General features: G+C 35.2%; 1 protein-coding gene across 1 annotated transcript in view; it reads left to right on the top strand.

The window, feature by feature from the left end:
* Positions 1–12,357, top strand: part of LOC120415943 (uncharacterized) — a 36,064-nt gene extending 23,707 nt beyond the window's left edge. Inside the window, exon 4 of the mRNA XM_052709446.1 lies at positions 11,167–12,357. Coding sequence (XP_052565406.1) covers positions 11,167–12,088 — 922 coding nt within the window. The 3' untranslated portion in view covers positions 12,089–12,357. The remainder of the gene's footprint in view (positions 1–11,166) is intronic.
* Positions 12,358–23,206: the final 10,849 nt, after the last annotated feature.

The following is a 23,206-nucleotide window of genomic DNA, read 5'->3' as shown; positions in this document are numbered from 1 at the left end:
ATTTCCCTGCCAAAAAATTTCAAATGCCAACACATGAATGTTTGACATAAAATTTCATTCTAGAAGCGTTTTTCGGAATTGCAAAAAAAACTTATAAGTAACTCGTTGCCAAACTTGATTTTTTCAGCACGAGTTGTACATTTATCCAACGAGCTGTCCCAGTTGGACCACGGCGTGTTTTTTAGAACAAACTTTTCAGGAAAAAATAGTCATCGCTACTTTCAAATGTGTCTTATAGGAAATTTTCTCAGCTTTACCAATGCTTTCCAACTTTGTAGAAGGTTGCAAACCGCTAAACATTTTGAAAATTATGTTTTGTCTGAGTTTTTGAATATATGGGATTTATTCAGTAATAAAAATCATAAAAAAATGTAAAAATATATTTTCTACAAGAATTATAAGATTATTACATATTTTTTTGTGTACAAATATCACGTGTCTGCTATGATTTAGCTTGTTCTGCCAAAACTTTGGCAGGTTTGTGATTGTTAATGGTATTATTGCATTTTAATGAATAAATTTGATATTTTCTTAAGCAAACATTAACTAGGCACATAAGTACAAATATGATTTAAAATCGAAAATGTATTACTGTTGCATGCTTCAAAAGTCATATTTTCATGAGTATAAAATAAATATAATATTTTCTAAAATGTTTATTGTTGAAAATGCACTTAAAAGTAGCAGTAAAACTCGAGTCTTCAAATTCAGAATGCTGAAAACACCGTCACAAACTTTTTTTTTGTTTGAACAAAAAAAATCAAACAGAAACTTTCTTTCAAAATAATTTGAACAAAAATCAAGAAATAAAACATTTTTTTTAAGATGAGATTGAAGATGACAGTCTAGTAAACTTTTAAAATATTGCTAATTTCTTGATCATTTAATACAAAAAAAAACTAAAACAATCATTTCATACTAATAAAAAGTATTTCTCCTAAAGCTTGCAACAGTAGTTTGCAGTTCAATTTCGAGTATTAAAAATATTTTGCAGTTTTTGATTTCAAATTTGCAGTTTTTCGATTTTCATAAATAGTAACCATGAGTGACCATCTCTAAAAATATTTTTTTGAAAAGTTCAGAAAATTTGCTATGAAATTGTCTAAGAGACATTGAAGATTGGACCTATGGTTGCTGAGATCCAGCCTCTTTAAGAAAAAGAAACACGAAAATTGAAGTTTTCCAAGTCTCAGCAACACAACCCACAATTTTCTAATGTCGATATCTCAGCAACTAATGGTCCGATTTTCAATATTGAAACATAAAACAATCGTAAAATCTTTTCGAAAAAAAATATATTGAAAAAAATTAAATCAAGACAAACAATTTAAATGGGCGTAATATTCAATGTTTGGCCCTTCAAAATGTTAGTCTTGATTTGAAAATTTCGATTGTTTAATGTTTTAACATTGAAAATCGGAACATTTGTTGTTGAGATATTGACATTAGAAAATGGTGGATTATGTAGGTGAGACTTAAAAAACTTGAATTCTCGTGTTTCTTTTTCTTAAAGCGGCTGGATCTCAGCAACCAAAGGTCCAATCTTCAATGTCTCTTAGACAATTTTAAAGCAAATTTTCTGAACTTTGCAAAAAAAATATTTTTAGAAATGGTCACTCATGGTCACTATTTTTAAAAATCAAAAACAGACTTTCGGTGGCTATATCTTGAAAACAGAGCCCTTTATCAAAAAATCTGTAAAGTACTTTTCGATTGGAAATTCAATTTTACCTTTAAAAAAATTGAGGTCAAATTTATTTTTGCATAAAATTTAAATTTTTTCCAAAAATCACTATTTTTTAAAAATTTAAAACTCGGCGGCAGATTTTTTGACCATGTTTTTCTATAGCTCAAAAGTTTGGGAAATTGAGTTTTTGTGAAAAAAATGTTGATTGAAAAATCTTAATTTTTTGTTTTCCATGTACCTATTTTTTCTCAATAGTCCTCAACAATACCTACAACTTTGCCGAAGACACCAAATTGATCAGAAAAATCACTCAAAAGTTACAGCTGTTTGAATATGCACGTACCATTTTTGTAAAGACAGCTGCCAAAATTGTATGGAGACTTGTATGGGTGAACCAATGACACAAAATAGTTTATTTGGTCATAGGGAAGGCCCCCACTCTACTGTCTTTTCCTGGATTATAGTTCCTAAGCTAATTACAATTTTATAGAATTTATTTTTCTCAGTTTGCTGTATTTTGGCTTTGGGACATTTATACGAACAATTGATGTTTACAATAAACGCAGCAGGATTAACTGAATGTTAAAAATTTGTTCTAAAAACGTTTACAAATAATGCCAGATAACTATCTTCACAGTGTGCCTTGAATTGTGAATTGACATGCAGTTTATTCCACTTTGACTGTCTAGTGTTATTTGCAATAAAGTTTCTCTCTAGCATCACTCGCAGTCGTAAATCTAGAAATTACTCTGCCAAACTATTGACACCGCAAAATTTACGTCAGTTGTCGCACGACCAGCCGTTAAAAACTGACACAATCTGCATCGAAAGTGCCACGGCACCTTTTTAATTTCTTCAGCGACTCGGACCCACGCGACATTTACGGCCACCGCGTGATTTCAGCAAACAACAAGCCGCGCTGCGCAAATGCAAATTCGGAACCATGCAAATCACTATTTGGATGACCCCGATATGCGCAAGGCTCCTCCACGCGCGTTCTGCGTAACCGGTCGAAGGCTTTTTTTTAAGACCACGCGGTCGGTGGTGGCTATTGTATCGCGATTCGATTTACTTCATCACCGGATTCGTCATGGGATATTGTGCAGTCGGTATGGTTATAATTCGGGGTACTATCGAACAGATGATCTGCAGCGGCAGCACTGTATGTTTTGGGCTCTCCATTGATCGAGTCAAGATGAAAGGAACAAATCAATAAAGTTCGGTTTCGATCTTGCCGCGTGGGACTTCAGGGCCTGTCAACGGCTACACTGGGGGATCAGGCTATTCAGCATTCATCGGCGTCGACGGGTTCGAATAAAAATGAAACTAATCGTCTATAATCGCCTGTATCGCTAATATCGAGACGGGGAGATCACATAAGCATACTTGGCCGAGCCGGCTGAACCGGTCGGTTTGGGGCAGCGCTACCAGCGCTCTAGCTGAGTGCATGCCAAGTAGTTGCTTTCTTGAACCTGAAGAGTTGATGATACCTCTCCGGTTGACCAAGTTCGGATCGGTGTGGTGCGATGATTGAAATTGAAATGCAATATAAAAGTACAATCTTTAGCTTTGCTCTCGAGCAGCTGTTTAATTCGCTGCCGAGTTACGTAAGTGGTCCCGCAGATGATCGGTACAAATAACATTCCATTAAGGAGACCGAGCGTGAGCAAGGAGACTGGATCCCGATCATTAGGGGAATGTTAGAACCATTAGAAATTATGGTACGCAATCTCAATAAATTGTACGGTCTGACAGAGTTCAGCTTTTTAAAACCAAAATATGTGGTTGAGGCTTTGATACATATGGGTACAATTTCTAGCTATACGTTCTCTTGAAATCTATATATTATATTTTTGCCTTCATCACTCAGGTAAGGCTATAATCCTGCTCAAAAAATGTTTTTTTATGAAAAGCTCGAAGACCCACCTTCATGTATACATATCGACTCAGAATCAAAAAGTGAACAAATGTCTGTGTGTATGTGTGTGCATGTATGTGACCAATATATTCACTCAATTATCTCAGTACTGATTGAACCGATTTAAGCCAAATTGTTCTCATTCTCACTCGGTTCAGGGTCCCATAGATCAAGTTTAACCTTCTTTGAATTTTTTTATAAGTGATAAGTATTGAAGATCCCTGTCTGAAGTTATAACCACTTATGTGACATTCATGTACTTTTTTGAAGCCAGATCTCACTTAATTGTATGTAAACTATGCCAGGAGCCATCATCCGATCCTTCGGTGACTAGTTAACTGAAAGACCTTTCCAACCAGTCTAAAAGTTTGAAGATCTGGCCACCCTGGCTGAAGTAATGAGCACTTAAGCAATATTTCTATACTTTTTTATTCCTAATCTAATACAAAGAAGAAATTTGTGTCCCAAATCCATCATATCAGCTATTGTTGTTAAAAGGTGAGGAAGGCATCAACCACATAGGTGCACACACCAAATTTTGGATTGCCATTTCTGTAAAAATAATAACTGAATGCGATTCAGTAATCATCATTTTTGCTGAAATTCGGCAATGAACAAAAACATTGCTGAAAAATCAGTAACTGCACATCTGTCAAACTGAAATATCACTTTTGACTTATTGGTGGATGCTGCCGAGAGAAAACGCTCTTTCAAATGTGTTGTTTTTTTTTGAATAATTTGACGTTTCTTTTACTGAAATTTCAGTTGTTTTGACAACCAATTTACTGAACTTTCAGTAAACCATCTGTCAAAGTGACAAATGTCAGTTAACTGAGAATTCAGTAAAATCTAAATTACTGAATCGTTCAATGAAATATCAGCAGATAAAAATTCAGTAAAATTTCAGTAAATTTCAGTGAAAAAATTTTGGTGTGTGGATTAAGTTAGTTTTTTAATTGTAGTATTGAGAGCATAACTTTACAGAAAACTGAATAATATTAATAGCAGAAAAAATCATAAGAACTACCGTCTCAAATTCGTATCAAATTGATTTAGAGATCAGTAAAATCTAGAAATATATTGTTTAATATTGTAAATTAGAACTAGACCAACCATTCCTACACGGAGAAATATGTGTTCCCAAAGTCGTGAACAAGCGTTCATGAAATACTGAACCCCGCACAAAGTTTTCAAATGGACTAATTCCATTCGAGCAGTTTTTGCTTTTTCCAAAATGTATTCCTTATGGGAGAACTGTCCTTCTTGTCATTTTGGAATTTGAACACTTTGTTCGTGGTTCGGAATTTTATAAACTTTTATTCACGATGTTGGGACATCGTTTTTCTCAGTGTACATTACAACCATGCGTTTGTTTGATTTTGATCGGATTTGAAGAAGTTATGCAAACAACGACATTAACCACTTGACAAACTGCTCGTATTATTACCAAGATCAAGATCAAAGTTTGAATTATAAACACATACATAATTTGTCCCATTCAGCTATTAATTTTGATTGAAAAGACTTAAACCCGGTAGTGACGGCCACGAAAGATAACATTCACTTGATCCCATATTGTTACAGCTGATAACTTTTTCGCCTCAAACGTTTATTGTGATGGAAATTGGATCAATCCGTTGTCGGCTGGGGGTATGTGGAAGGTCTCACCACCACTTTTTATTCAATAATAAATACTGGACACATTATCTTGCCCACAAACAACTGGCTGGTGGCCTGGATTTCCGACGGGTCGGCGTTACGTAACAACCGTGGCGGCGATGATGATGAGCTGTTTGGAATGACGACGACCATATTACTGGGGAAGAGAGCGCTTTTCGCTATGGAAATTTGCAATCTGGCCGAGGGGATCAAACGCTGGCAAGGGGAGGCTGCTCCAAACAGGTGGATCGCGGTGGCGATTTATCTCGTTTTGCTACCACCACAACCACTTGGAGGGATACGATTTGAAAGGCGCAAATGCTACGGATTATTACATAAAATTTGAAACAGACTTGAGAAACGAACGGGCCACTGTCCGTTTAATTAGGTTAATATAGGATGCTACACTGTGAGGAAATTGATTTATTTCAAATAAAAAGCGGTTGGCTTCTGAAGGTTTCCATCGCATTTTATTAGATGTTCATCAATCTTAGCCTTTAGGCAAGCACCATATTAACTGTGCATTCTTCCCACACACTGTTGAGCTGAAATCCGGTCGGACAATTGCCAGCACTATCCGGACTAGTTACGCAAAGACACGATTTCCTACACTTCAGTTTGGCAATCGATGGACAGTACTTTTTCGAATCTTCATCCTGTTGGCCATTGATAACGCCGATTAGCACAGCCACTAACACGGCACAGAACAAAACTTTGTTCATTTTGACTTTCTTTGACGACTCTGCACTTTTGAATGCTGCAACGAGTCAAATCTCCGGTAATTTGTAGGTGCATGGTGAACAATATTGTTATCGACAGGTCAAATAGCAAAAATAACACTGTACTGCAAGTTTTCTTGTTAGATAGCGATACATTGAAATTCTAGAGTTTTTTAAGGGTCCTATAAGCTTTTGTGTTTCATATGTTTAGAGGATTTAAAAAGCAATAATCTAGAATTGATCTATAATTCATCAAATATTGTGTAACACTGTGTGATTATCAACTCACGCGGTTAGCGCTCATAAACAAACTGTAGAGTGTAGATTAGTGAAACACGTGAGCACTGCATTGGTGGTGAGTTATTCCACTCACTTGCTAAGTAACTTACTCAGTACACACAACAAGTCATCTAGGATAGTATCATTTTTGCATTGTAGTAAAAGGCAAACATTTACAAAATTTAAGAGAAAACATTTAAAATATTTTATTCCTCCTGGTGAAATAATATTTCTAAACTTCTAAGACCTCAATTAACATACATAAGTTAAAACATTTTGAAACATATGAAATGGTTAATATCTTCAAAGAAAATTGATCGACACTCTAAAATGCTCTGTATTTGATTAAATATAAAGAATTTCTGTTCCAAAACCTATCAAAATATGGCGTGGCGATCATACCGCTTTTGAATACTATGATTGATTATTTATTTTTTAAGTTGGTATAAAGAGAATTAGGGTGGTTCGTCAAATTTGTATATAATCCATAAATTGTAATTTTCCTGCAAACCTCGGTAAGCGTTCTTTTATTACGCAACGCAGGTGAGTAGGGGGGGGGGGGTACGTTGGCCATGTTACGGTCCATACAAAAAAAAATTGCATGTAAATTTTGTTAAAAAGGGGGGGGGGCTAAAAATCAGTTTTTTTACGTTACGTAATCAAAGAACGCTCCCTTGGACAAAAAACCATTCGACCCTGTCTAAATATTTTTGGAAAAATCAAGGTTCTTGTGATTCTGGGGAGCCCAAAGTTCACGCTTCCCCTCGAGTTGAGTCAGCGCAGAAAATTATGTTGGTTGGTGTTATTTGAAAGTTTTCAATGAAATTTCGATAAACGAATCATGTTTTTTTTTACATAATATTTTTCTTTTCTCTGAGATCGAATTTGGTCTCAGCTTACTCATCTTAGTTGAATTTGAGTGGTTGACTGGCTTTAACATTAACAATTGGATATTATCAATATACATCCACCGCATTTCAAGTTTTTTGGGGTTATATTTGAGCTCAGTATACCAAAAAAAAGAAAAAGTTATAATTTCGTGATGTGACTATTCGAAGTGAATAATTAACTAGATTTTTGATGATTTAGTCTCGCCTTATAAACCGGGACCGTGGTGTAGGGGTAAGCGTAATTGACTCTCAGTCGGCCTGGGTTCGATCCCAGACCACAGTGGTTCAAAAGGCTGTTTTGACGAACTTAATTGATTAGAGTAAAAAGTAAGCATTTTTGTGCATCGACATGTTCTACAACTTTGTTCAGCGTTGTCATGGCCTACTTTTGATGAAATTTGTTTTTCAAAATACTCATCACAGTAGGCTATGGAATTTCTAACTTTTGACTGTTAAGAGATAGAGCTTTGGTGTCTTCGGCAAAGTTGTAGGGCTGAAAATTTCCACAAACTTTGTCGAAGACGCCAAAGCTCTATCTTTGCGTTGAATACCAGTTTTGGAACCTTTTTCATAAATCCCTGCCGAAAACCAGTTTTTTTACAAAAACTATGTTGAACTTTGATTTTTGACGATTACAATGTTCAGAAGAGTTGTCAGTAATATCAAAACAAACAACTTTGTCGAAGACGCCAAATTGATAGGAGCTATATGTGATGAGTTATAGCAAGATTTCGTGATAATTTAGCTAGTTTTCGAGATCGGTATACAAAGCCTCGGGCAAATTTGGGCAAAAACCCATACAATAGGCTTCAAGTATGACTATTCCACTACAAAATGTCAGGTGAATAATTCGTCCGAAGGTTTACGGTCATAGATTTCTGAGCATTTCAATTTATTTTATTTTTGATGACTATTTAAATGCATTTAGGACACTTTTAAGGCACATAAGCCATTTTTGCGATTTTTTCGGACACACGAGGCGTGTAGGCCAGACTCTTGTGAAAATTTTGATGTATTGGAAGTCTATCTTTGGAACCTATTGGCTAATAAATAATATGAATGTTTGAAATAATTTACTGTCTTTGCAACACCAACGTTATTACGTTGTCTAGATGTCTAGATTCGCCGATTAACTCTTTTGGAAGGAATTTTTTTTTTCAAAGATGTTCACAAAAATACACTGGATAACCTCAAAAATAGACTTCCAATACATCAAAATTTTCACAAGAGTCTGGCCTACACGCCTCGTGTGTCCGAATAAATCGCAAAAATGGCTTATGTGCCTTAAAAGTGTCCTAAATGCATATAAATAGTCATCAAAAATAAAATAAATTAAATTGCTCGGAAATCTATGACCGTAAACCTTCGGACGAATGATTCACCCGACATTTTGAAGTGGAATAGTCATACTTGAAGCCCATTGTATGGGTTTTTGCCCAAATTTGCCCGAGGCTTTGTATACCGAGCTCGAAAACTAGCTAAATTATCACCAAATCTTGCTATAACTCATCACACATAGCTCCTATCAATTTGGCGTCTTCGACAAAGTTGTTTGTTTTGATATTACTGACAACTCTTCTGAACATTGTAATCGTCAAAAATCAAAGTTCAACATAGTTTTAGTAAAAAAACTGGTTTTCGGCAGGGATTTATGAAAAAGGTTCCAAAACTGGTATTCAACGCAAAGATAGAGCTTTGGCGTCTTCGACAAAGTTTGTGGAAATTTTCAGCCCTACAACTTTGCCGAAGACACCAAAGCTCTATCTCTTAACAGTCAAAAGTTAGAAATTCCATAGCCTACTGTGATGAGTATTTTGAAAAACAAATTTCATCAAAAGTAGGCCATGACAACGCTGAACAAAGTTGTAGAACATGTCAAAGCACGAAAATGCTTACTTTTTGCTCTAATCAATTAAGTTCGTCAAAACAGCCTTTTGAACCACTGTGGCAGACGGTCCCGGTGGCATTTTTCGAGACGAGATTTGTCTGATCACGCCTTCCGTCGGAAGGGAAGTAAATGTTGGCCCCGGACTAACCTAAAGGTTAGGTCGTTAGCTCAGTCCAGGTGTAGGAGTCGTCTCCCTTGGTCCTGTCTCGGTGGAGTCGCTGGTAGGCCGTTGGACTAACAATCCAAAGGTCGTCAGTTCGAATCCCGGGGTGGATGGAAGCTAGGGTGTAAAAAGAGGTTTGCAATTGCCTCAACAATCAAGCCTTCGAACACCTAGTTTCGAGTAGGAATCTCGCAATCGAGAACGCCAAGGCAATGCTGTAGAGCGAATAATTTGATTTTTTTAAATAAATTTCATAGTTTTTCAAACTGCAAAAAAAAGTATGGATTAGTTCAAATAAATGCGTTTATACTCAAATTTAAGAGCATTGGTATCTGTTAATTTTAAGAAAATATTTTCAAATAAATGTAAGTCCCAGCAAATTAGGGATTAAAATCACTCAAGCAACCATAAAACAGCACACTTTAAGCACACCAATGCAACCTTCACCCAGTCACCTAGTCAGACCAGTAATGCGCGAAATGTCGAAATTGTCCAAATTAGCTCAATCAACGCCAATCAAAGGGAGCCGATGCCCATCACCATCATCATCAACCATCTTAGACCTCCATCATTACCCAATAGGCCATTGACTCACAACACTGCGATGATCCTCGCAGATATTTACGCTCCAATCTATTTTCGCACCAAGAGTCGAAAATCATCACCAAATAATCGCGCAATTTCACCCACCGTCCTACAACTGCACCCTCCTCTGAGCTTTTGTGGAAGAGCCCATGCGTGGTCAAAGGCCACCCCTTGCGAATTTTGCGGTTCGCTGAACATCATCATCATGATCATCACTCACTCACGATCAGCCGAAATTGCTCGCAGAAGCTTTCGGTAGGAAATCCACCCCATTTGATTGTTGATGGTGGCAACATGCGGGGCGCGGCAGCAATTATTGTATTTTACAATTTATTAGCCATTGCAGCAGTCACAACAAATATACAAATTCATTGATGAGTCTGATGGGACACGGTGGGTGAAATTGTGGGTAAAATTGTTGAGTATTTTTAGTACACTAGATAATACTCAACTAGGGGAACTATACCCTTTCTCAGCCTATTTCTATTATCGGCCTATCAACACTTTGATCATAAATTAAAGCTTTCATAAAGTGTTTTTGACTGTTCTAAAGTAATAAATAGCTCAAATAAAAGTGAGTAAGCCTCTCCATTGTTGAAACATCTGAAAATGTTGATTTAATATCGGAAAACGGAAAAGTGATGAGAATTGGTCGAACGGCTTAGAGTGATTAAAATGAGTATATTTCCGTTAGAACATCTAAAATAAAATTGAAGATTTTTCTTCCTACACAGAAAAAAAAATCATGGTAATATTACATCTGGGAAGGGGTACATCTTTTATGTCAGAAAAAAAGTGTAATTTTACCTCTGGAAATGTGTAATTTTACCACTTTTCTGGTGTAATGTCACTTTTTCAGTCTAAATTGAGGTAAAATTACATCATAAAAGAGGTAATATTCAACCTTCCAAATTTACATTATTTTTTACTGTGTAAATAGAATCTGAGATTATATTGAAAAAATGTGATTCAATTATCCGAAGTGAAATAAGGCTTTCGGATAATCGAGTGATTTGATTAATATAAGTTTTTACGAGGACTTCAGATAATCGAGTCTAGATTGTATTCATAATTAGCTGGAATATCAAACTAATAAATCCTTTAGTAATGCCCACCGAATGCGCACACAGTGCGCAACTGCGACCACATTTGGCCATTTATTTTTCTTGGCCGTTTTTGTTTTCCCTCATACCCTCCCCTGCTGGCTCTGACCGACTGCCGTGCCGAGAAATGCTGACCAGGGCAGTAGTGTGCATTTTTTCGCGAGCGCGCGCAAGAAGCGCACAAAACTATGTTATGCAAAGATGAGCTAATTTTCAAAGATCTGATTTTTTCGTGTTTCTCGGACTCTGACATTCTGTCTCGTTCTCTCTTGCAGAGCTTATATCATGATACCATCGTCCTACTACCAGCCACCGCACTCGGCACAGCAGTACGCGGCTTATGTGAACGACCAGGACAACCACGGCGGCAACAACAACCAGGCTGTGCAAGCTTACTCGCACGGTGAAACCGGCAACAGCAGCCCATCAGCTGCTGCGGCGCCCCCCAGTGGTGCATCGACTCCGTTGAAGACCCCCGGAGTGGTCTACGCAGCGGTACCTTCCTCAACGCCGGCTCCCCCGCGACCGCATCACACTCCAGCTGCAGCTGATGAGTACTCCGTCTCACAGAACGCCGAACCCGCGATATACTTCAACCACAACCATTTGGCTCAACCGTCTTCCGGAGTCCAGTACAGCTACTCGCCGGCCAAGCCTTCGATTCAGATCCACCACGAAGTCCGATCCAGCTATCCCTCGTTGGCCCAGCCAAACAACGGAATCCTCAACTACCTTGGCGTACAACACAAAGCCCCCACAAGTCTCCTTGATTCCTACGTCCCCAGTGCCCTCCAGTTCACTCCCCTCAAGCAGTACCAATATCCGACGAAACCCGCCGTTCCGGTTCAGGTCTACCAACATCCGTACCACCGTCACCCCCAGCATCACTACCCACCCCATACTCAACAGCCCCACCAGTTCTACCAACCCTCCTACCCGGTTCCCCACCACTCGACCTATCCAATCTACCAACCCCAGCCTCAACTTCACTTCCAGCAACCCCAGCCAACCCCAACGGCCATATCTCACATCCCGGCGGCATCCTCCCTCTACAACACCATCGCGTACTCGGTCCCGCTGGCGCACACCCAAACGGCCACCCAGTACAAGCGGTCCCCGGCCCTCGAGAGTGTCGCCGGATTCAAGCCATCGGTGCCGCAACGCACGAAGCTGCAACCGGCTGGAAAGGTGAACTAACGTGCGACGTTTCGCAAAAACTTACCGAATAAGAAGTCTAATTTATATACGATAAGATTAAAACCGTTTAGTTTCGAGACGATGTACGAAAACGCCCGAATAACTCTATACGAACGAGAAACTTCGCAGTTACCTTTCACTAATCACGAAATCATAACAAGTTAGATGTTCGAAATGTGGTGAAATAAACCGTCAACTAGAGTTACAGTGAAAAAATCAGCCAATTGTAAATATTTTGCTACGGAATGTTTAAATAAAACTACAAAATGTACCTGTCCTACTTTTATTATCCGAAACCATCAATTTAGTTTAAATTGATTTGGGGCTTGCATGGAAAAAACGAGATGTTGTTAAACTTTTTTGTTTGATATATTCTCAATGACTCAATGACTTCACTGCCAGCAACTTTGTCCCAATCATAAAATTTTGTGTTATTAAATAATTTGCGAAAAAGTTAAATTTTGTAGAACAAAGTACTGTATTCCGGGATGACATTAATAGGTTTTCAATTTATTTTTGAGGTGTTGTTAAACGGTAAGACTTTTCTCAAGATTGATATTTTTGAAACATGTAGGGGAGAGTGGGGAGACTTGATCCTCGGGGAGACTTGATCCCAAGCCTGTATCTCGTCAGCATGTGGGTAAAACAATTAGCTTTGTTCTAGAAAGATGTGCGAAATTAACTAAAACTCACTGTAGAAAACAAAGAAAAAAATTAAAAAATGTTTAGATTGAGTTACAGGAGTTACACACATTTTTCTAAAACGAGCTGCAAAAAACTTCCAAGAGATCTTTTTTTCTTTGTATGGATATGTATAGAAAACACTCAAAAATTATTCAAAAAAATATTTTATATACATGAATTGTTTGATAAACTTATCAACTCCAAAACCCTTACGCATTTGATGTTAAATTTATCGTCATACTATTTTCACAATCAATTGTTTAAAAAAGTGCGTTTAGGGAGACTTGATCCCTGCATATTTACAGTCACTGGAATCAGCCTCAAGATTAATTAATTGGGCTGGGTTTTCATACATAGTTTCCTTTAGTATAGTTGTACATAACTTACTGCAATTTGAACATTTTTTCAAAAGTTTTGTAAACAAAAAATTCCAGCTTTTGAAAACATGCTTAATTTTGGTCTAAAAAATAATATTTTAAGTTTTTAAATATTTTACATACTAAACTTGTTATATTTTGAACACAAAAGTACAGGTTTTATGTGAAATTGCTGTAACTTATAGAAAATTAAAAGTTTGAATGAATAAGAAACATTTTGCTTAAGATTTCTTCAAAATGTTGAAAGGGGGATCAAGTTACCCCTAACATTTTTAAAATGCCGGTTTAAAATATATTTTTAAAACGCTTGGCATGATTCGAAGAGTTCATCTGATGAAATACCCTTATAAGCCAAACATAGATGAATGTTTAAGCTTTCAATTCATGCAAAAAGTTTATAGTTTTGTGAGAAATTGACAGAGTTATGTGCGATACAAAAAAAGGGGATCAAGTCTCCCCACTCTCCCCTACTGGGGTTGTCCACACAATGTACATTTTTAAAATATTTTTTTTTTCAAAAGAGCTTTAACAAAAGTTTGGTTAACAATGTTATTTAAAAAACTGGGGTGACTTTAAAAGCCACTGTGTTTTGTTCATATTTCACCTAAAAAATGTGCAAATTCAAATTATAACTTAAATTGACCCTTATAAAGGTTCATTTCAATGTTTTAATCAAAAAATACTATTAAATGTTTTTTAAACTAAGTCAATGAACTTTTTTTTTAAAAGTATATCAAATTGATGTTATGTTGATAAAAAATCAACAAAAATGTTTTTTTTTTAATTTTTTGTGGTTACTGAAACCAATTTTGCAGCATGATTTTTAATTTTTTTTTAATATTTCCGTGGTTCGTTTTTTGATATCTCGTGACGGAGGGGCGGTACGACCCCTTTTATTTTTGAACATGCGAAAAAAGACATGTTTTTCAATAATTTGCAGCCTGAAATGGTGATGAGATGGAAGTTTGGCGTCAAAGGGACTATTTTTCATCGAAAAAAACACTGAAAAAGATTAAAAAACTGCCATTTTTCGTTACTCAACTGTAATTTTTTTTGGAACATGTTATTTTAAGGGAAATTTAATGTAGTTTTTGAATCTACATTAACCCGGAAGGGTAATTTTTTTCATTTGAAACAAAATTTTTCATTTTAAAATTTCGTGTTTTTTCTAACTTTGTAGGGTTATTTTTAAGAGTGTAATAATGTTCCACAAATTTGTAGAACAGACAATTACAAACATTTTGATATATAATCATGAGGGGTTTGCTTGTTATCGTGATTTTATGGAAAAAAAAGTTTTACATTTCAAATAATCATCCTGTCACTCAGTGAAATTATAATAATTTAATTTTCCACACGGAAAGGAGGTTTATAGTGAATCTTACAGAAAATGAGTTATTGCCAATTTTGCACCTAAATTGACGAACAGCCAGATAATATTCACACCTCAAATATGCACACATCAGAATGCACACCCCCTCTCCACCCCGCTTGCCTACTGTAGTGAGTAGGGCGTCCAATTTTCCCGGGTTTTGAATTTCCCGGGAAACGGGAAAAATATTTTTGGAATCTCGGGAATTCCCGGGATCCCGGGAAATATTTGAATCAGTAATAAAATCTATGTTTCATTATATTTGTTATGTTTTCAAGCTTAAAATCATTGAATTAGCTTAATAATATCAAATGGTGATAATCCTCACTTCAATCTAAACAAAGACGACAGTTTTAAAATAGCCTAAAAGATTTTTTTTGTCTTTGTGGTGTTTAGGATTTTATATCAACTACTTTTTTTAATTCCAGTATGATTAATAATTTTTTTATTTGCGAATCAAATAACATTATTTTTTTGTTTTTTTTTAAAAGGTCCAATAAGCTTTTGCCTTCCATATGTTTGTAGGACCTATTCAAAAAAAAAAAACTTTGGAATTATTTAATTTTTTTTTCTTTTATATATATTTTTATATGACATGACTAAAACAGCATAAAAAAATATTTTATATGTCTAAAAAACAAAAAAACGACAATAAATAAAATGATACTAGTCAATGTAAAATTTTAGATAAGTTTTGAATTCATTGTTTAATAAAAAACATATTTTACAAATTATCTTCAAGTTACTACCGCCAACCGAGGGAAAATCATAATTACAGTCTAAATAGGTACAGGAGATTTTAGAGCAATACATTTGGAAGTACAAATTGTTTTGTTCTGTTCCTGTTTTAACCGAAGTCATCCAAAACGTCATGCAATTATGTTTTGCTATAATAGCTGTATTTATTCGTTACATTTGTACGTATTTGCCCTAGATGCCGGTGTTTGATTATAAATAATTTGATATGAGGTTGTTTTTTTTTTTCAAATTTAAAATCGAAAATATACGTAAATATATCCAGTCTTTTAAAAAAATTAAATAATAGAGAAAAAAAAAGGCATTAGGCATTTAGCGGACCTGTTAATTAAAATTATAATATTTTTTCCTAAAAAGCCAATTTAATGCTGAGATTTGCTGAATACAAATTTTAATTCATTTTATTGTTCTACTATTTTCAGAACCAAATTTCCAGACCAAAATATGATTTTTTTTTTTCAATTTCGGGAATTCCCGGGACAAATTATAGAAAATCCCGGGATTCGGGAATTCCCGGTTTTGGAAAAATCCCGGGATTTTTGTCCCGGGAATTCCCGGGATGGACGCACTAGTAGTGAGTGTCCAGGATAAAAGCTATCATCGATTTGAAGCAGAGCTTTCGGGTGTGTGTCTTAGACAGTTTTTTTTTCTGCTGTAGTTTGAGGTGTGCACTTTTGTATAGAGCTTTCCACAAGTTGCACGATTGTCTAAAAATCGCTGCAATCTGCAATATAGAGAGTTCCACAACTTGCACGATTGTCTAAAAATCGCTGCAATCTGAGTCTTAAAAAACTGGTTATATTTTCAATCACATTTTTTTGTTTTTGAAAATCCCTAAAACAATCCTGGATTTGCAGTTCAAACCAGTTCCTAAAACAAGTAAATCTAACTAAAATATTATTAAATTTTTCTAATTTACCAGCTGAAAATCAGTAATGATAGTCGTATGTTTTCAGTTAGTCATTTTTTGCTGCTGTTCTAGGTAGGTTTTTGATTAGTATAGCTAGTTTTTCAACTATTTCAATATGTTTTCATTCAAAAAATATATTGCTGCCTTCACAGCAGGTTCTATTTACCAAGTTTTGGCTCAATCAGCTTGCTTTCCCTTTTTCTTGCTTGGTTTTTGGTGAGTCCAGCTAATATTTCGACAATTTCAGCTAGTATTTCTGGAATAATTTTCAAAATTTTCCATTTCATTTTGTTATTTTCATCGAGCCTTTTGGCTGTTGTAGCACGCTTTTCAACTATTTTTGGTCAGTCCAACGAATTAATCCAATGTCTCATTTTTTTTAATTTTGCGAATATGGCTTTTTGAGATGTTCCGTTGACAAATACAAACACAATAACTAAATAAAAAAAATGCAAAATGAAAAAAAAAGAGACGCACTGTTTCTTCAATAGCGCAAGGAATCTTGCCTCTATCGCAGAAACTGGCAATCAGGGCCTAGCTGTTTCACCAATTTGAAGACAGCTTATTTGAATTATTAAAATTCAGATGGAACTTCTTTCCGTGTAGAAAATTAAACTTTGTAATTCACCAAGATTGAGGTTATATTACAAAGTGAAATTTAACACCTTCTAAATTTTCCTATTTTTTCAGTTTAAGGGGTTACATACATGTAGAAACCCACAAAATTTCACATTACAGAAAATTCACTAAATCCACTGAAAACATGATTTTCGATCACTCCTGAAAGTTTCATGAAGATATTTCTTGACTAACTGAGTAAGAGGCGATTTAAGTTCACAATTTTTCCATGCGAAAAGCGAACTGTCAATCTTTGTGGACGTTGTTCTCTAGACACAGAGTTGATTCACGGATGCCACAATATCTCGAGATGGGATGGAACAAATTGGCTGAAATTTGGGGTGAAGACTACCAACATATCTCGTGTGCATGACGAAGACCGATTTTGAATTTTTTTTTTTTAATTCAAAAATCTAAAATAAAACTTTTTTTAAATGAAAATCATAAAAATATTTTTATCTTTATTTAAATAAAGTTTTTGAACATCGGCCTTCTTCTTGCACACGGAACCGGTTTAACGAATCTTCACCAAAAGTTTGAGCCGATTTTGTCAAAGCAGTGCTGAGATATCGTGGCACCCGTTTTTTAAATCTGCTAACTAAAAAATAGCTATAACTCGGCAATGATGCAACTAAATGTCTTCAAATTTATATTGTTGATAGATGAAAATGTATATTTTATGTATGTAACCCCTTAAGGAAATCCGTTCTCCAAAAACTGTCATGGATCGATCTGAACACCTAATGGTCAATTGTGTACAAAAACATAAGCCTTTGGCCTGAATTTAGAATTTGAGAATAAATTAAGCCAGTGTAATCTGCGCAAAAATGCCTAACCAAAAAACTCTGCAGGAATTTTAATCTCATTGAGATATTGTTAAAATATTTGACCAAAGGTCGGAAATTGGATGACCAATTCAGAAGAGAATCACAATTTGAAGTGTACTTTTTAAATCCTTTCAGTTCCGAATTTTTGTTCAAATATTTACGATGGGAAAATGATCGTGAGAACCATATGGAAATTGTAGGCTAATTCTACAAACTTTCATATTTGGTTATAGAAGAAAACTAATCGATATGTTTTCAGATAAGCTAAATTTATATCTTGGAGTCACAAATCTATCGGTGCGATTACAACTTCAAAAAGACTACTTGACCTAACAGTTTTCCTGATTATAATCATTCTAGTTAACGGAATTAGTTTCTAACAACCATTTTGTATTACTTATTGAACTTTTCTTTTGGACCATTTGAATTTTAAAATAAGTAGAAAATTGGTGATTTTCCTTCAAAATTCTTCAAGTGAAAAAAATCACCATGTGTCACAAAGTAACTTTACTGTTCTGTGCACCCATCATTGGCTGCAATCTCCTTCATCCTCGCGCGACTTTACTGCAATCGCAGAGTAGCCATTTCGCAGTCTTTATGCTGGTGCTGGTGCTGCAGGGGAAAAAGTGCACTGCAGAAAATGGCATCTCGGAGATCGTCATCGCAGATGAGATGCACCTTTCGCAAATATCAAAAAATATAGGGGGAGAGGGGGTAATATGCACCCCCGGGGCAAAATGCACCCCCTGCTTTTCTCGGTATTTGGAAGAATTTTCCGGGGAAAAAATCATAGAAATTGGAAGCTTAACATTGCTAAACCATGCTGGAAAAATTTGAGCATCGCAGTATAAAAACAGCTCAAGTTATTTGCAAAACTTTAAAATGTTGTGTTTTCATCTAATTTTCATTGAACTTTCATTATGATTTTTGGACAATATAAAAAGCATTTATTGATATTGAAAGTGTTGAGGTATATAGTTTTTGCCATAATCTTCATTATTCTGTAGATAAATGAGTCCAAAAACATCAAAAAATGCATTTTTAATTAAATTTTCTGCAAAAAGCGTGGTCGGGGCAAAATGCACCGCTGTGAAGCTCCTTTGTAAAAACAGCGGTGTCATCTAGTGGTGACTAGTGAAAACTGCTTTTACCCGGTGCATTTTGCCCCATGTTGTGGTGCATTTTGCCCCGTTGTTGTAGTGCATTTTGCCCCAATGTTGCGGTGCATATTGCCCTGCATGGTCGTTTGAAATGAATCAAAAATGTTTTTAGAAATTTGATATTTTTGAACAATTTTGAGGTTTTTAAGGACTTTTTTCACTTGGATGATGAAGAATAATAGTTGTTTCAGAACATCGAACAAAATTCTTCCACAGTAATGCTGTAATGGTTGAGAAATCACAGTTTTCCTTTAGGGGGTGCATATTACCCCCTCTCCCCCTACAAGAGAGCGAAAAAAAAAGCGCGCGCAAAAGGTTTAACAACGCGCGCGCGCCCGGCTGAGATGGCCTTTCGTAATCACTTTTTTTTCTGCACTGTAATGCACACGTACGCAAGAGCAGCATCAGCTGTGTGGCGGCGCTGGTCAGTGATGGTCAGTAGCGAAATTAAAAGTGTTTTATTAGCCTGGTTTTGCAGCCGAGGTTTATGGCAGCCTTTATAGTAGTTAAAAAATATCAATTTGAAAAGTAGTTAATGTTGTTCGCCAGAGAAACCGCGGTGGTCAGTTTGCTAAAAAGCGCTAATATTTTGACAGAAATGTGGGCGAATTACTTGAGTCACAAATTATTAAGGTGGACGCTGGACTTGCAGGTTCAACTGGTCAGACAAGGAAGCTTGTAACATTAAAATAAATCGATAGTAAAACATGAAATGGCTCGTTTCAAAAATAAGTGGCACATGACTCAGATTATGACTGGGAAAACACATGCGTACGATTGAGTTATTCAACGTTTTCTTCACATTTAACTCAAAATAAAATAAAATCACAATTTCTATTGCTACTTTAATTCCAGATTAAACTAACGTCATGATTCGAAATCCGGACACTTAGTACCATATTATTTTTGTTATAGCTGGCAAAAAATCATGTAATTAGTTGGAAATGTAGAAATATCATCAGGATTTAGTATAAACAGTCAGTTTTAAGAGAATGCATGCAAAATATGTCTTTTCTAACAATTTTTCATCAGAATTTGAAAATTAAAATGACTTGTTGTGCTTCGAATCCCGGACACTGTTAAAAGCTGATTCGAAATCCGGACACTTTTGCTTCGAATTCCGGACACTCGATTTTGCTTATGAATCGCATCAAAACAATCGATAGTTTATATAAAAATTTGCTAGAATTTAAGGAAATCAAAAACATAAATTTCTGCTTTGCCTTCCCGATGCTTCGGACGCCTATGAAATATTTCAATTGAAATGTTTCGCATTTTTGGTAAACTTATAATTTTATTTTATTTTATTGTTTTGGCATTAACTACAGCGTTCAAACAAACTTTAAATGAAAGTTGATGTTAGAATTCATCAAATAACACAGTTTTGACATTCATAATGCGAACTTATATCCAAATAAATGATAAAACAAGTTGAAGTGTCCGGGTTTCGAAGCGTCCGGGAATTCGAATCATGACGTTACACCTTTTCAAACCTACACTGTCTGTCACATCATCAATTCAAGTAGCAAATGTTTGAGGCATGTTTTTTGCATAAAACCATAGACACTTGGAAGACGTGGTGCGAAGTGACACAACACGGCAAATAAAGCAATTTAAATTTGAATAATGGCGGAGCATTTTTGTTAAACACACACACAAAAAAAACAACAACAAAAAATCAGTAAAAGACACACAACTGCTCTGCACAGCAATAATCAAAACACAAAACACAGCTAATAATTGTGTTTTGCATGCCGAAACAATAACGCCACTAACTAGCAATTTTACTGCATTTCCCATCCTAAACATCGTAGTTCGTATGTATATAACTCATAAAGAAATTGAGCCTTGGGCACCGAATAATTCTATAGAAAAAATATTTAAATTCAAAATTAAATTTAACAAGCTTTTAAAACTATTTCGAATTTTGTCAATGTACTTTTGTATTGAAAAACAAACAAAATTGAAACCACTTCACTTTCAGAAAAAAAAAACTCTGTTTGCAGAGAATTCCTCGTCGCGTCACATGGCGGCACTGGAGGTTGACTTTTCACAGCATTTCTGTGCCACCCGGTTTTTTTGGTTTTTCTCGCTGTCCGTGGTCTTGCCAGAAGATATGGCGCATTTTGGCATATCGTCGCAACGGCGGCATAGAGTTATGGGAATCAGGAAAAGTCTAGCGCGCTCCGGCATTGCTGCTGGTGTTGCTACTGGAGGCGGCAACACCCAGTGAAATGAGGAGGATGAAGTTTCGCAATAGGTTGCAAAATAGATGTGTATAATAAACGGTTTATATCGTAAGTCAGGTTGTCACGTGTGAAGAGTTTAAAAAATGCCAAATTGCTAATTTTGTTTCTGTTTTTCTGTATCTGTCGCTTCATTAGAATTGTTTATCGACCGTATAAAATTCAAAATCAGTTCAGGGTCTCTATTGAATAATATTAGCATGTGATCATCCTATCGCAAGTTATGGTTGCTTAACCCTCTACAACCCAACCCGCCTTTAGACGGGCTTCGAATTAAAAAATCGCCAAAAATCAAATTTTCAACCAATTTTTGATCATTAAATAGCATTGGAAAGAAGAACTTTAAGAGTTTTGGAAAATTTATGGGTTGGAAGTTTTTCTTGCTTGCCTCTACGCATTTTTATACAATTTAAATGATTATGGTGCCATTTTATAGAAGAAAATGTGAAAAACAAGCAAAAAATGAAAAAATGACTGTAAAAACATGAACAATTTAGATAGGCAAAAAGTAATGATAGGAGGTGGTAGAATAGGCCAAATACTACCAAAAACAAACATAAACTAAACAAGATTAATGCAAAATAAAATACTAAAAATGAAACAAGAAAAACATTAAAACAAGAGAAGTAAAGTTTTTCGTAGAACAAAAGTTGCTCAAAAAAACTTCCTGAACATGGGAAAAAAAATTTGGAAAAAAATTTGGGCGGTAGATGGTTTAGTTATTATTTTATGCATGTTAACCCTCTACAACCCAACCCCGCCTCTAGACGAGCTTCGATTTAAAAAATCGCCAAAAATCCATTTTTCAGCCAATTTTTGATCTTTAAAAAGCATTGGAAAGTAAAACTTTTAAAATTTTGGAAAAATTTTAGGGTTTTATTTTTTTTTTATTTTTTTATTTTTTTAGGGTTAGAAGTTTGACTTGTTTTATGTGACTTTGCCAATGTTTTTAAAAATGTATGTTTTAGGGGTCAACTTTGGCTGTGTTTTTTACTAACAATTCCTATATTTTAAGTAAAAAGAAGTATGCAGTAATTTTTCTAGTGCCCCAGACTATGCCTCTACGCATTTATTTACAATTTAAATGATAATGGTTCCATTTTATAGCAGAAAATGTGAAAAACATGCAAAAAATTGAAAAAGTTACTGTAAAAACATGAAAAAATTAGATAGGCAAAATGTAATGATATGAGGTGGTAGAGTAGGCCAAAAACTACCAAAAACAAACATAAACTAAACAAGATAAATGCAAATTAAAATACTAAAAATGAAACAAGAAAAACATAAAACAAGAGAAGTAAAGTTTTTCGTAGAACAAAAGTTGCTCAAAATGACCTCCTGAACAAGGGAAAAATAAAAACTTACGAAAAAAAAATTTGGGCAGTAGAGGGTTAAAAGCAAGAACTTAGTCAATTGGAAAACTATAATTCTATCATAGGGCACATAGAGTAGGCAATTGAAAGACCTTTCCAATAAGTCATAAGCTTTGGAGATAATATCTATTTCAAATTATGACCACATCATCGAGATCGTGCTACCTTGTCGCACGTCGATTTTGGGGCCAAATTGAGCTAAGAACGCCATTTTGTGCAGCTCTCAATGCCTCGCTTTTTAACCTTCACAGATCCCCAAAATTCTGTCTAATCCTGAGATACATATTTTCAATGAAATGTTTGTTAGACTAGGTTCAATAAGTTTTTTTAGGTATATCAATTTAAGGTTAAGTTCCCAATTTGATTAAAATTCGTTCGAAGCTGATTTTTTAAATAAAAATATCGAATTTTGTTGTCACCAAACACAATTTAGTAGCATGTATAAAAATAATTCCAATTTAATATGAAAATCATAACTCATAAATTATTTAGTTACATAAATCAGGGTCGCTCGGCTCAAAGTTTTTTAACGCCGGGCAAGATTTGAAGCTCACATTAACTTGCGGGCCAAGCGTAAAAAAAAATATTTGAAGATTAATTATTACGTTATTTTAATCTACAATGCTGGAAAAAGGAATCTACCTGAGTTTTTTTTTAATTTTTTGGCATTTTTTGAAAATTTGAACTAGTGTAAAATGCATTTTAAATACATTTTGCATTCAAATGTTGGGACTATGGGTTTTTATTTTTTTATATATTTTTTTTTATTTTTTAGATTTTTCAACAAAATATTTG

Source organism: Culex pipiens, chromosome 3, assembly GCF_016801865.2.
Source record: "Culex pipiens pallens isolate TS chromosome 3, TS_CPP_V2, whole genome shotgun sequence".
Lineage (NCBI taxonomy): Eukaryota > Metazoa > Arthropoda > Insecta > Diptera > Culicidae > Culex > Culex pipiens.
The sequence above is the reverse complement of the archived record's forward strand: the minus strand, read 5'-3'. Positions and strand labels throughout refer to the sequence as shown.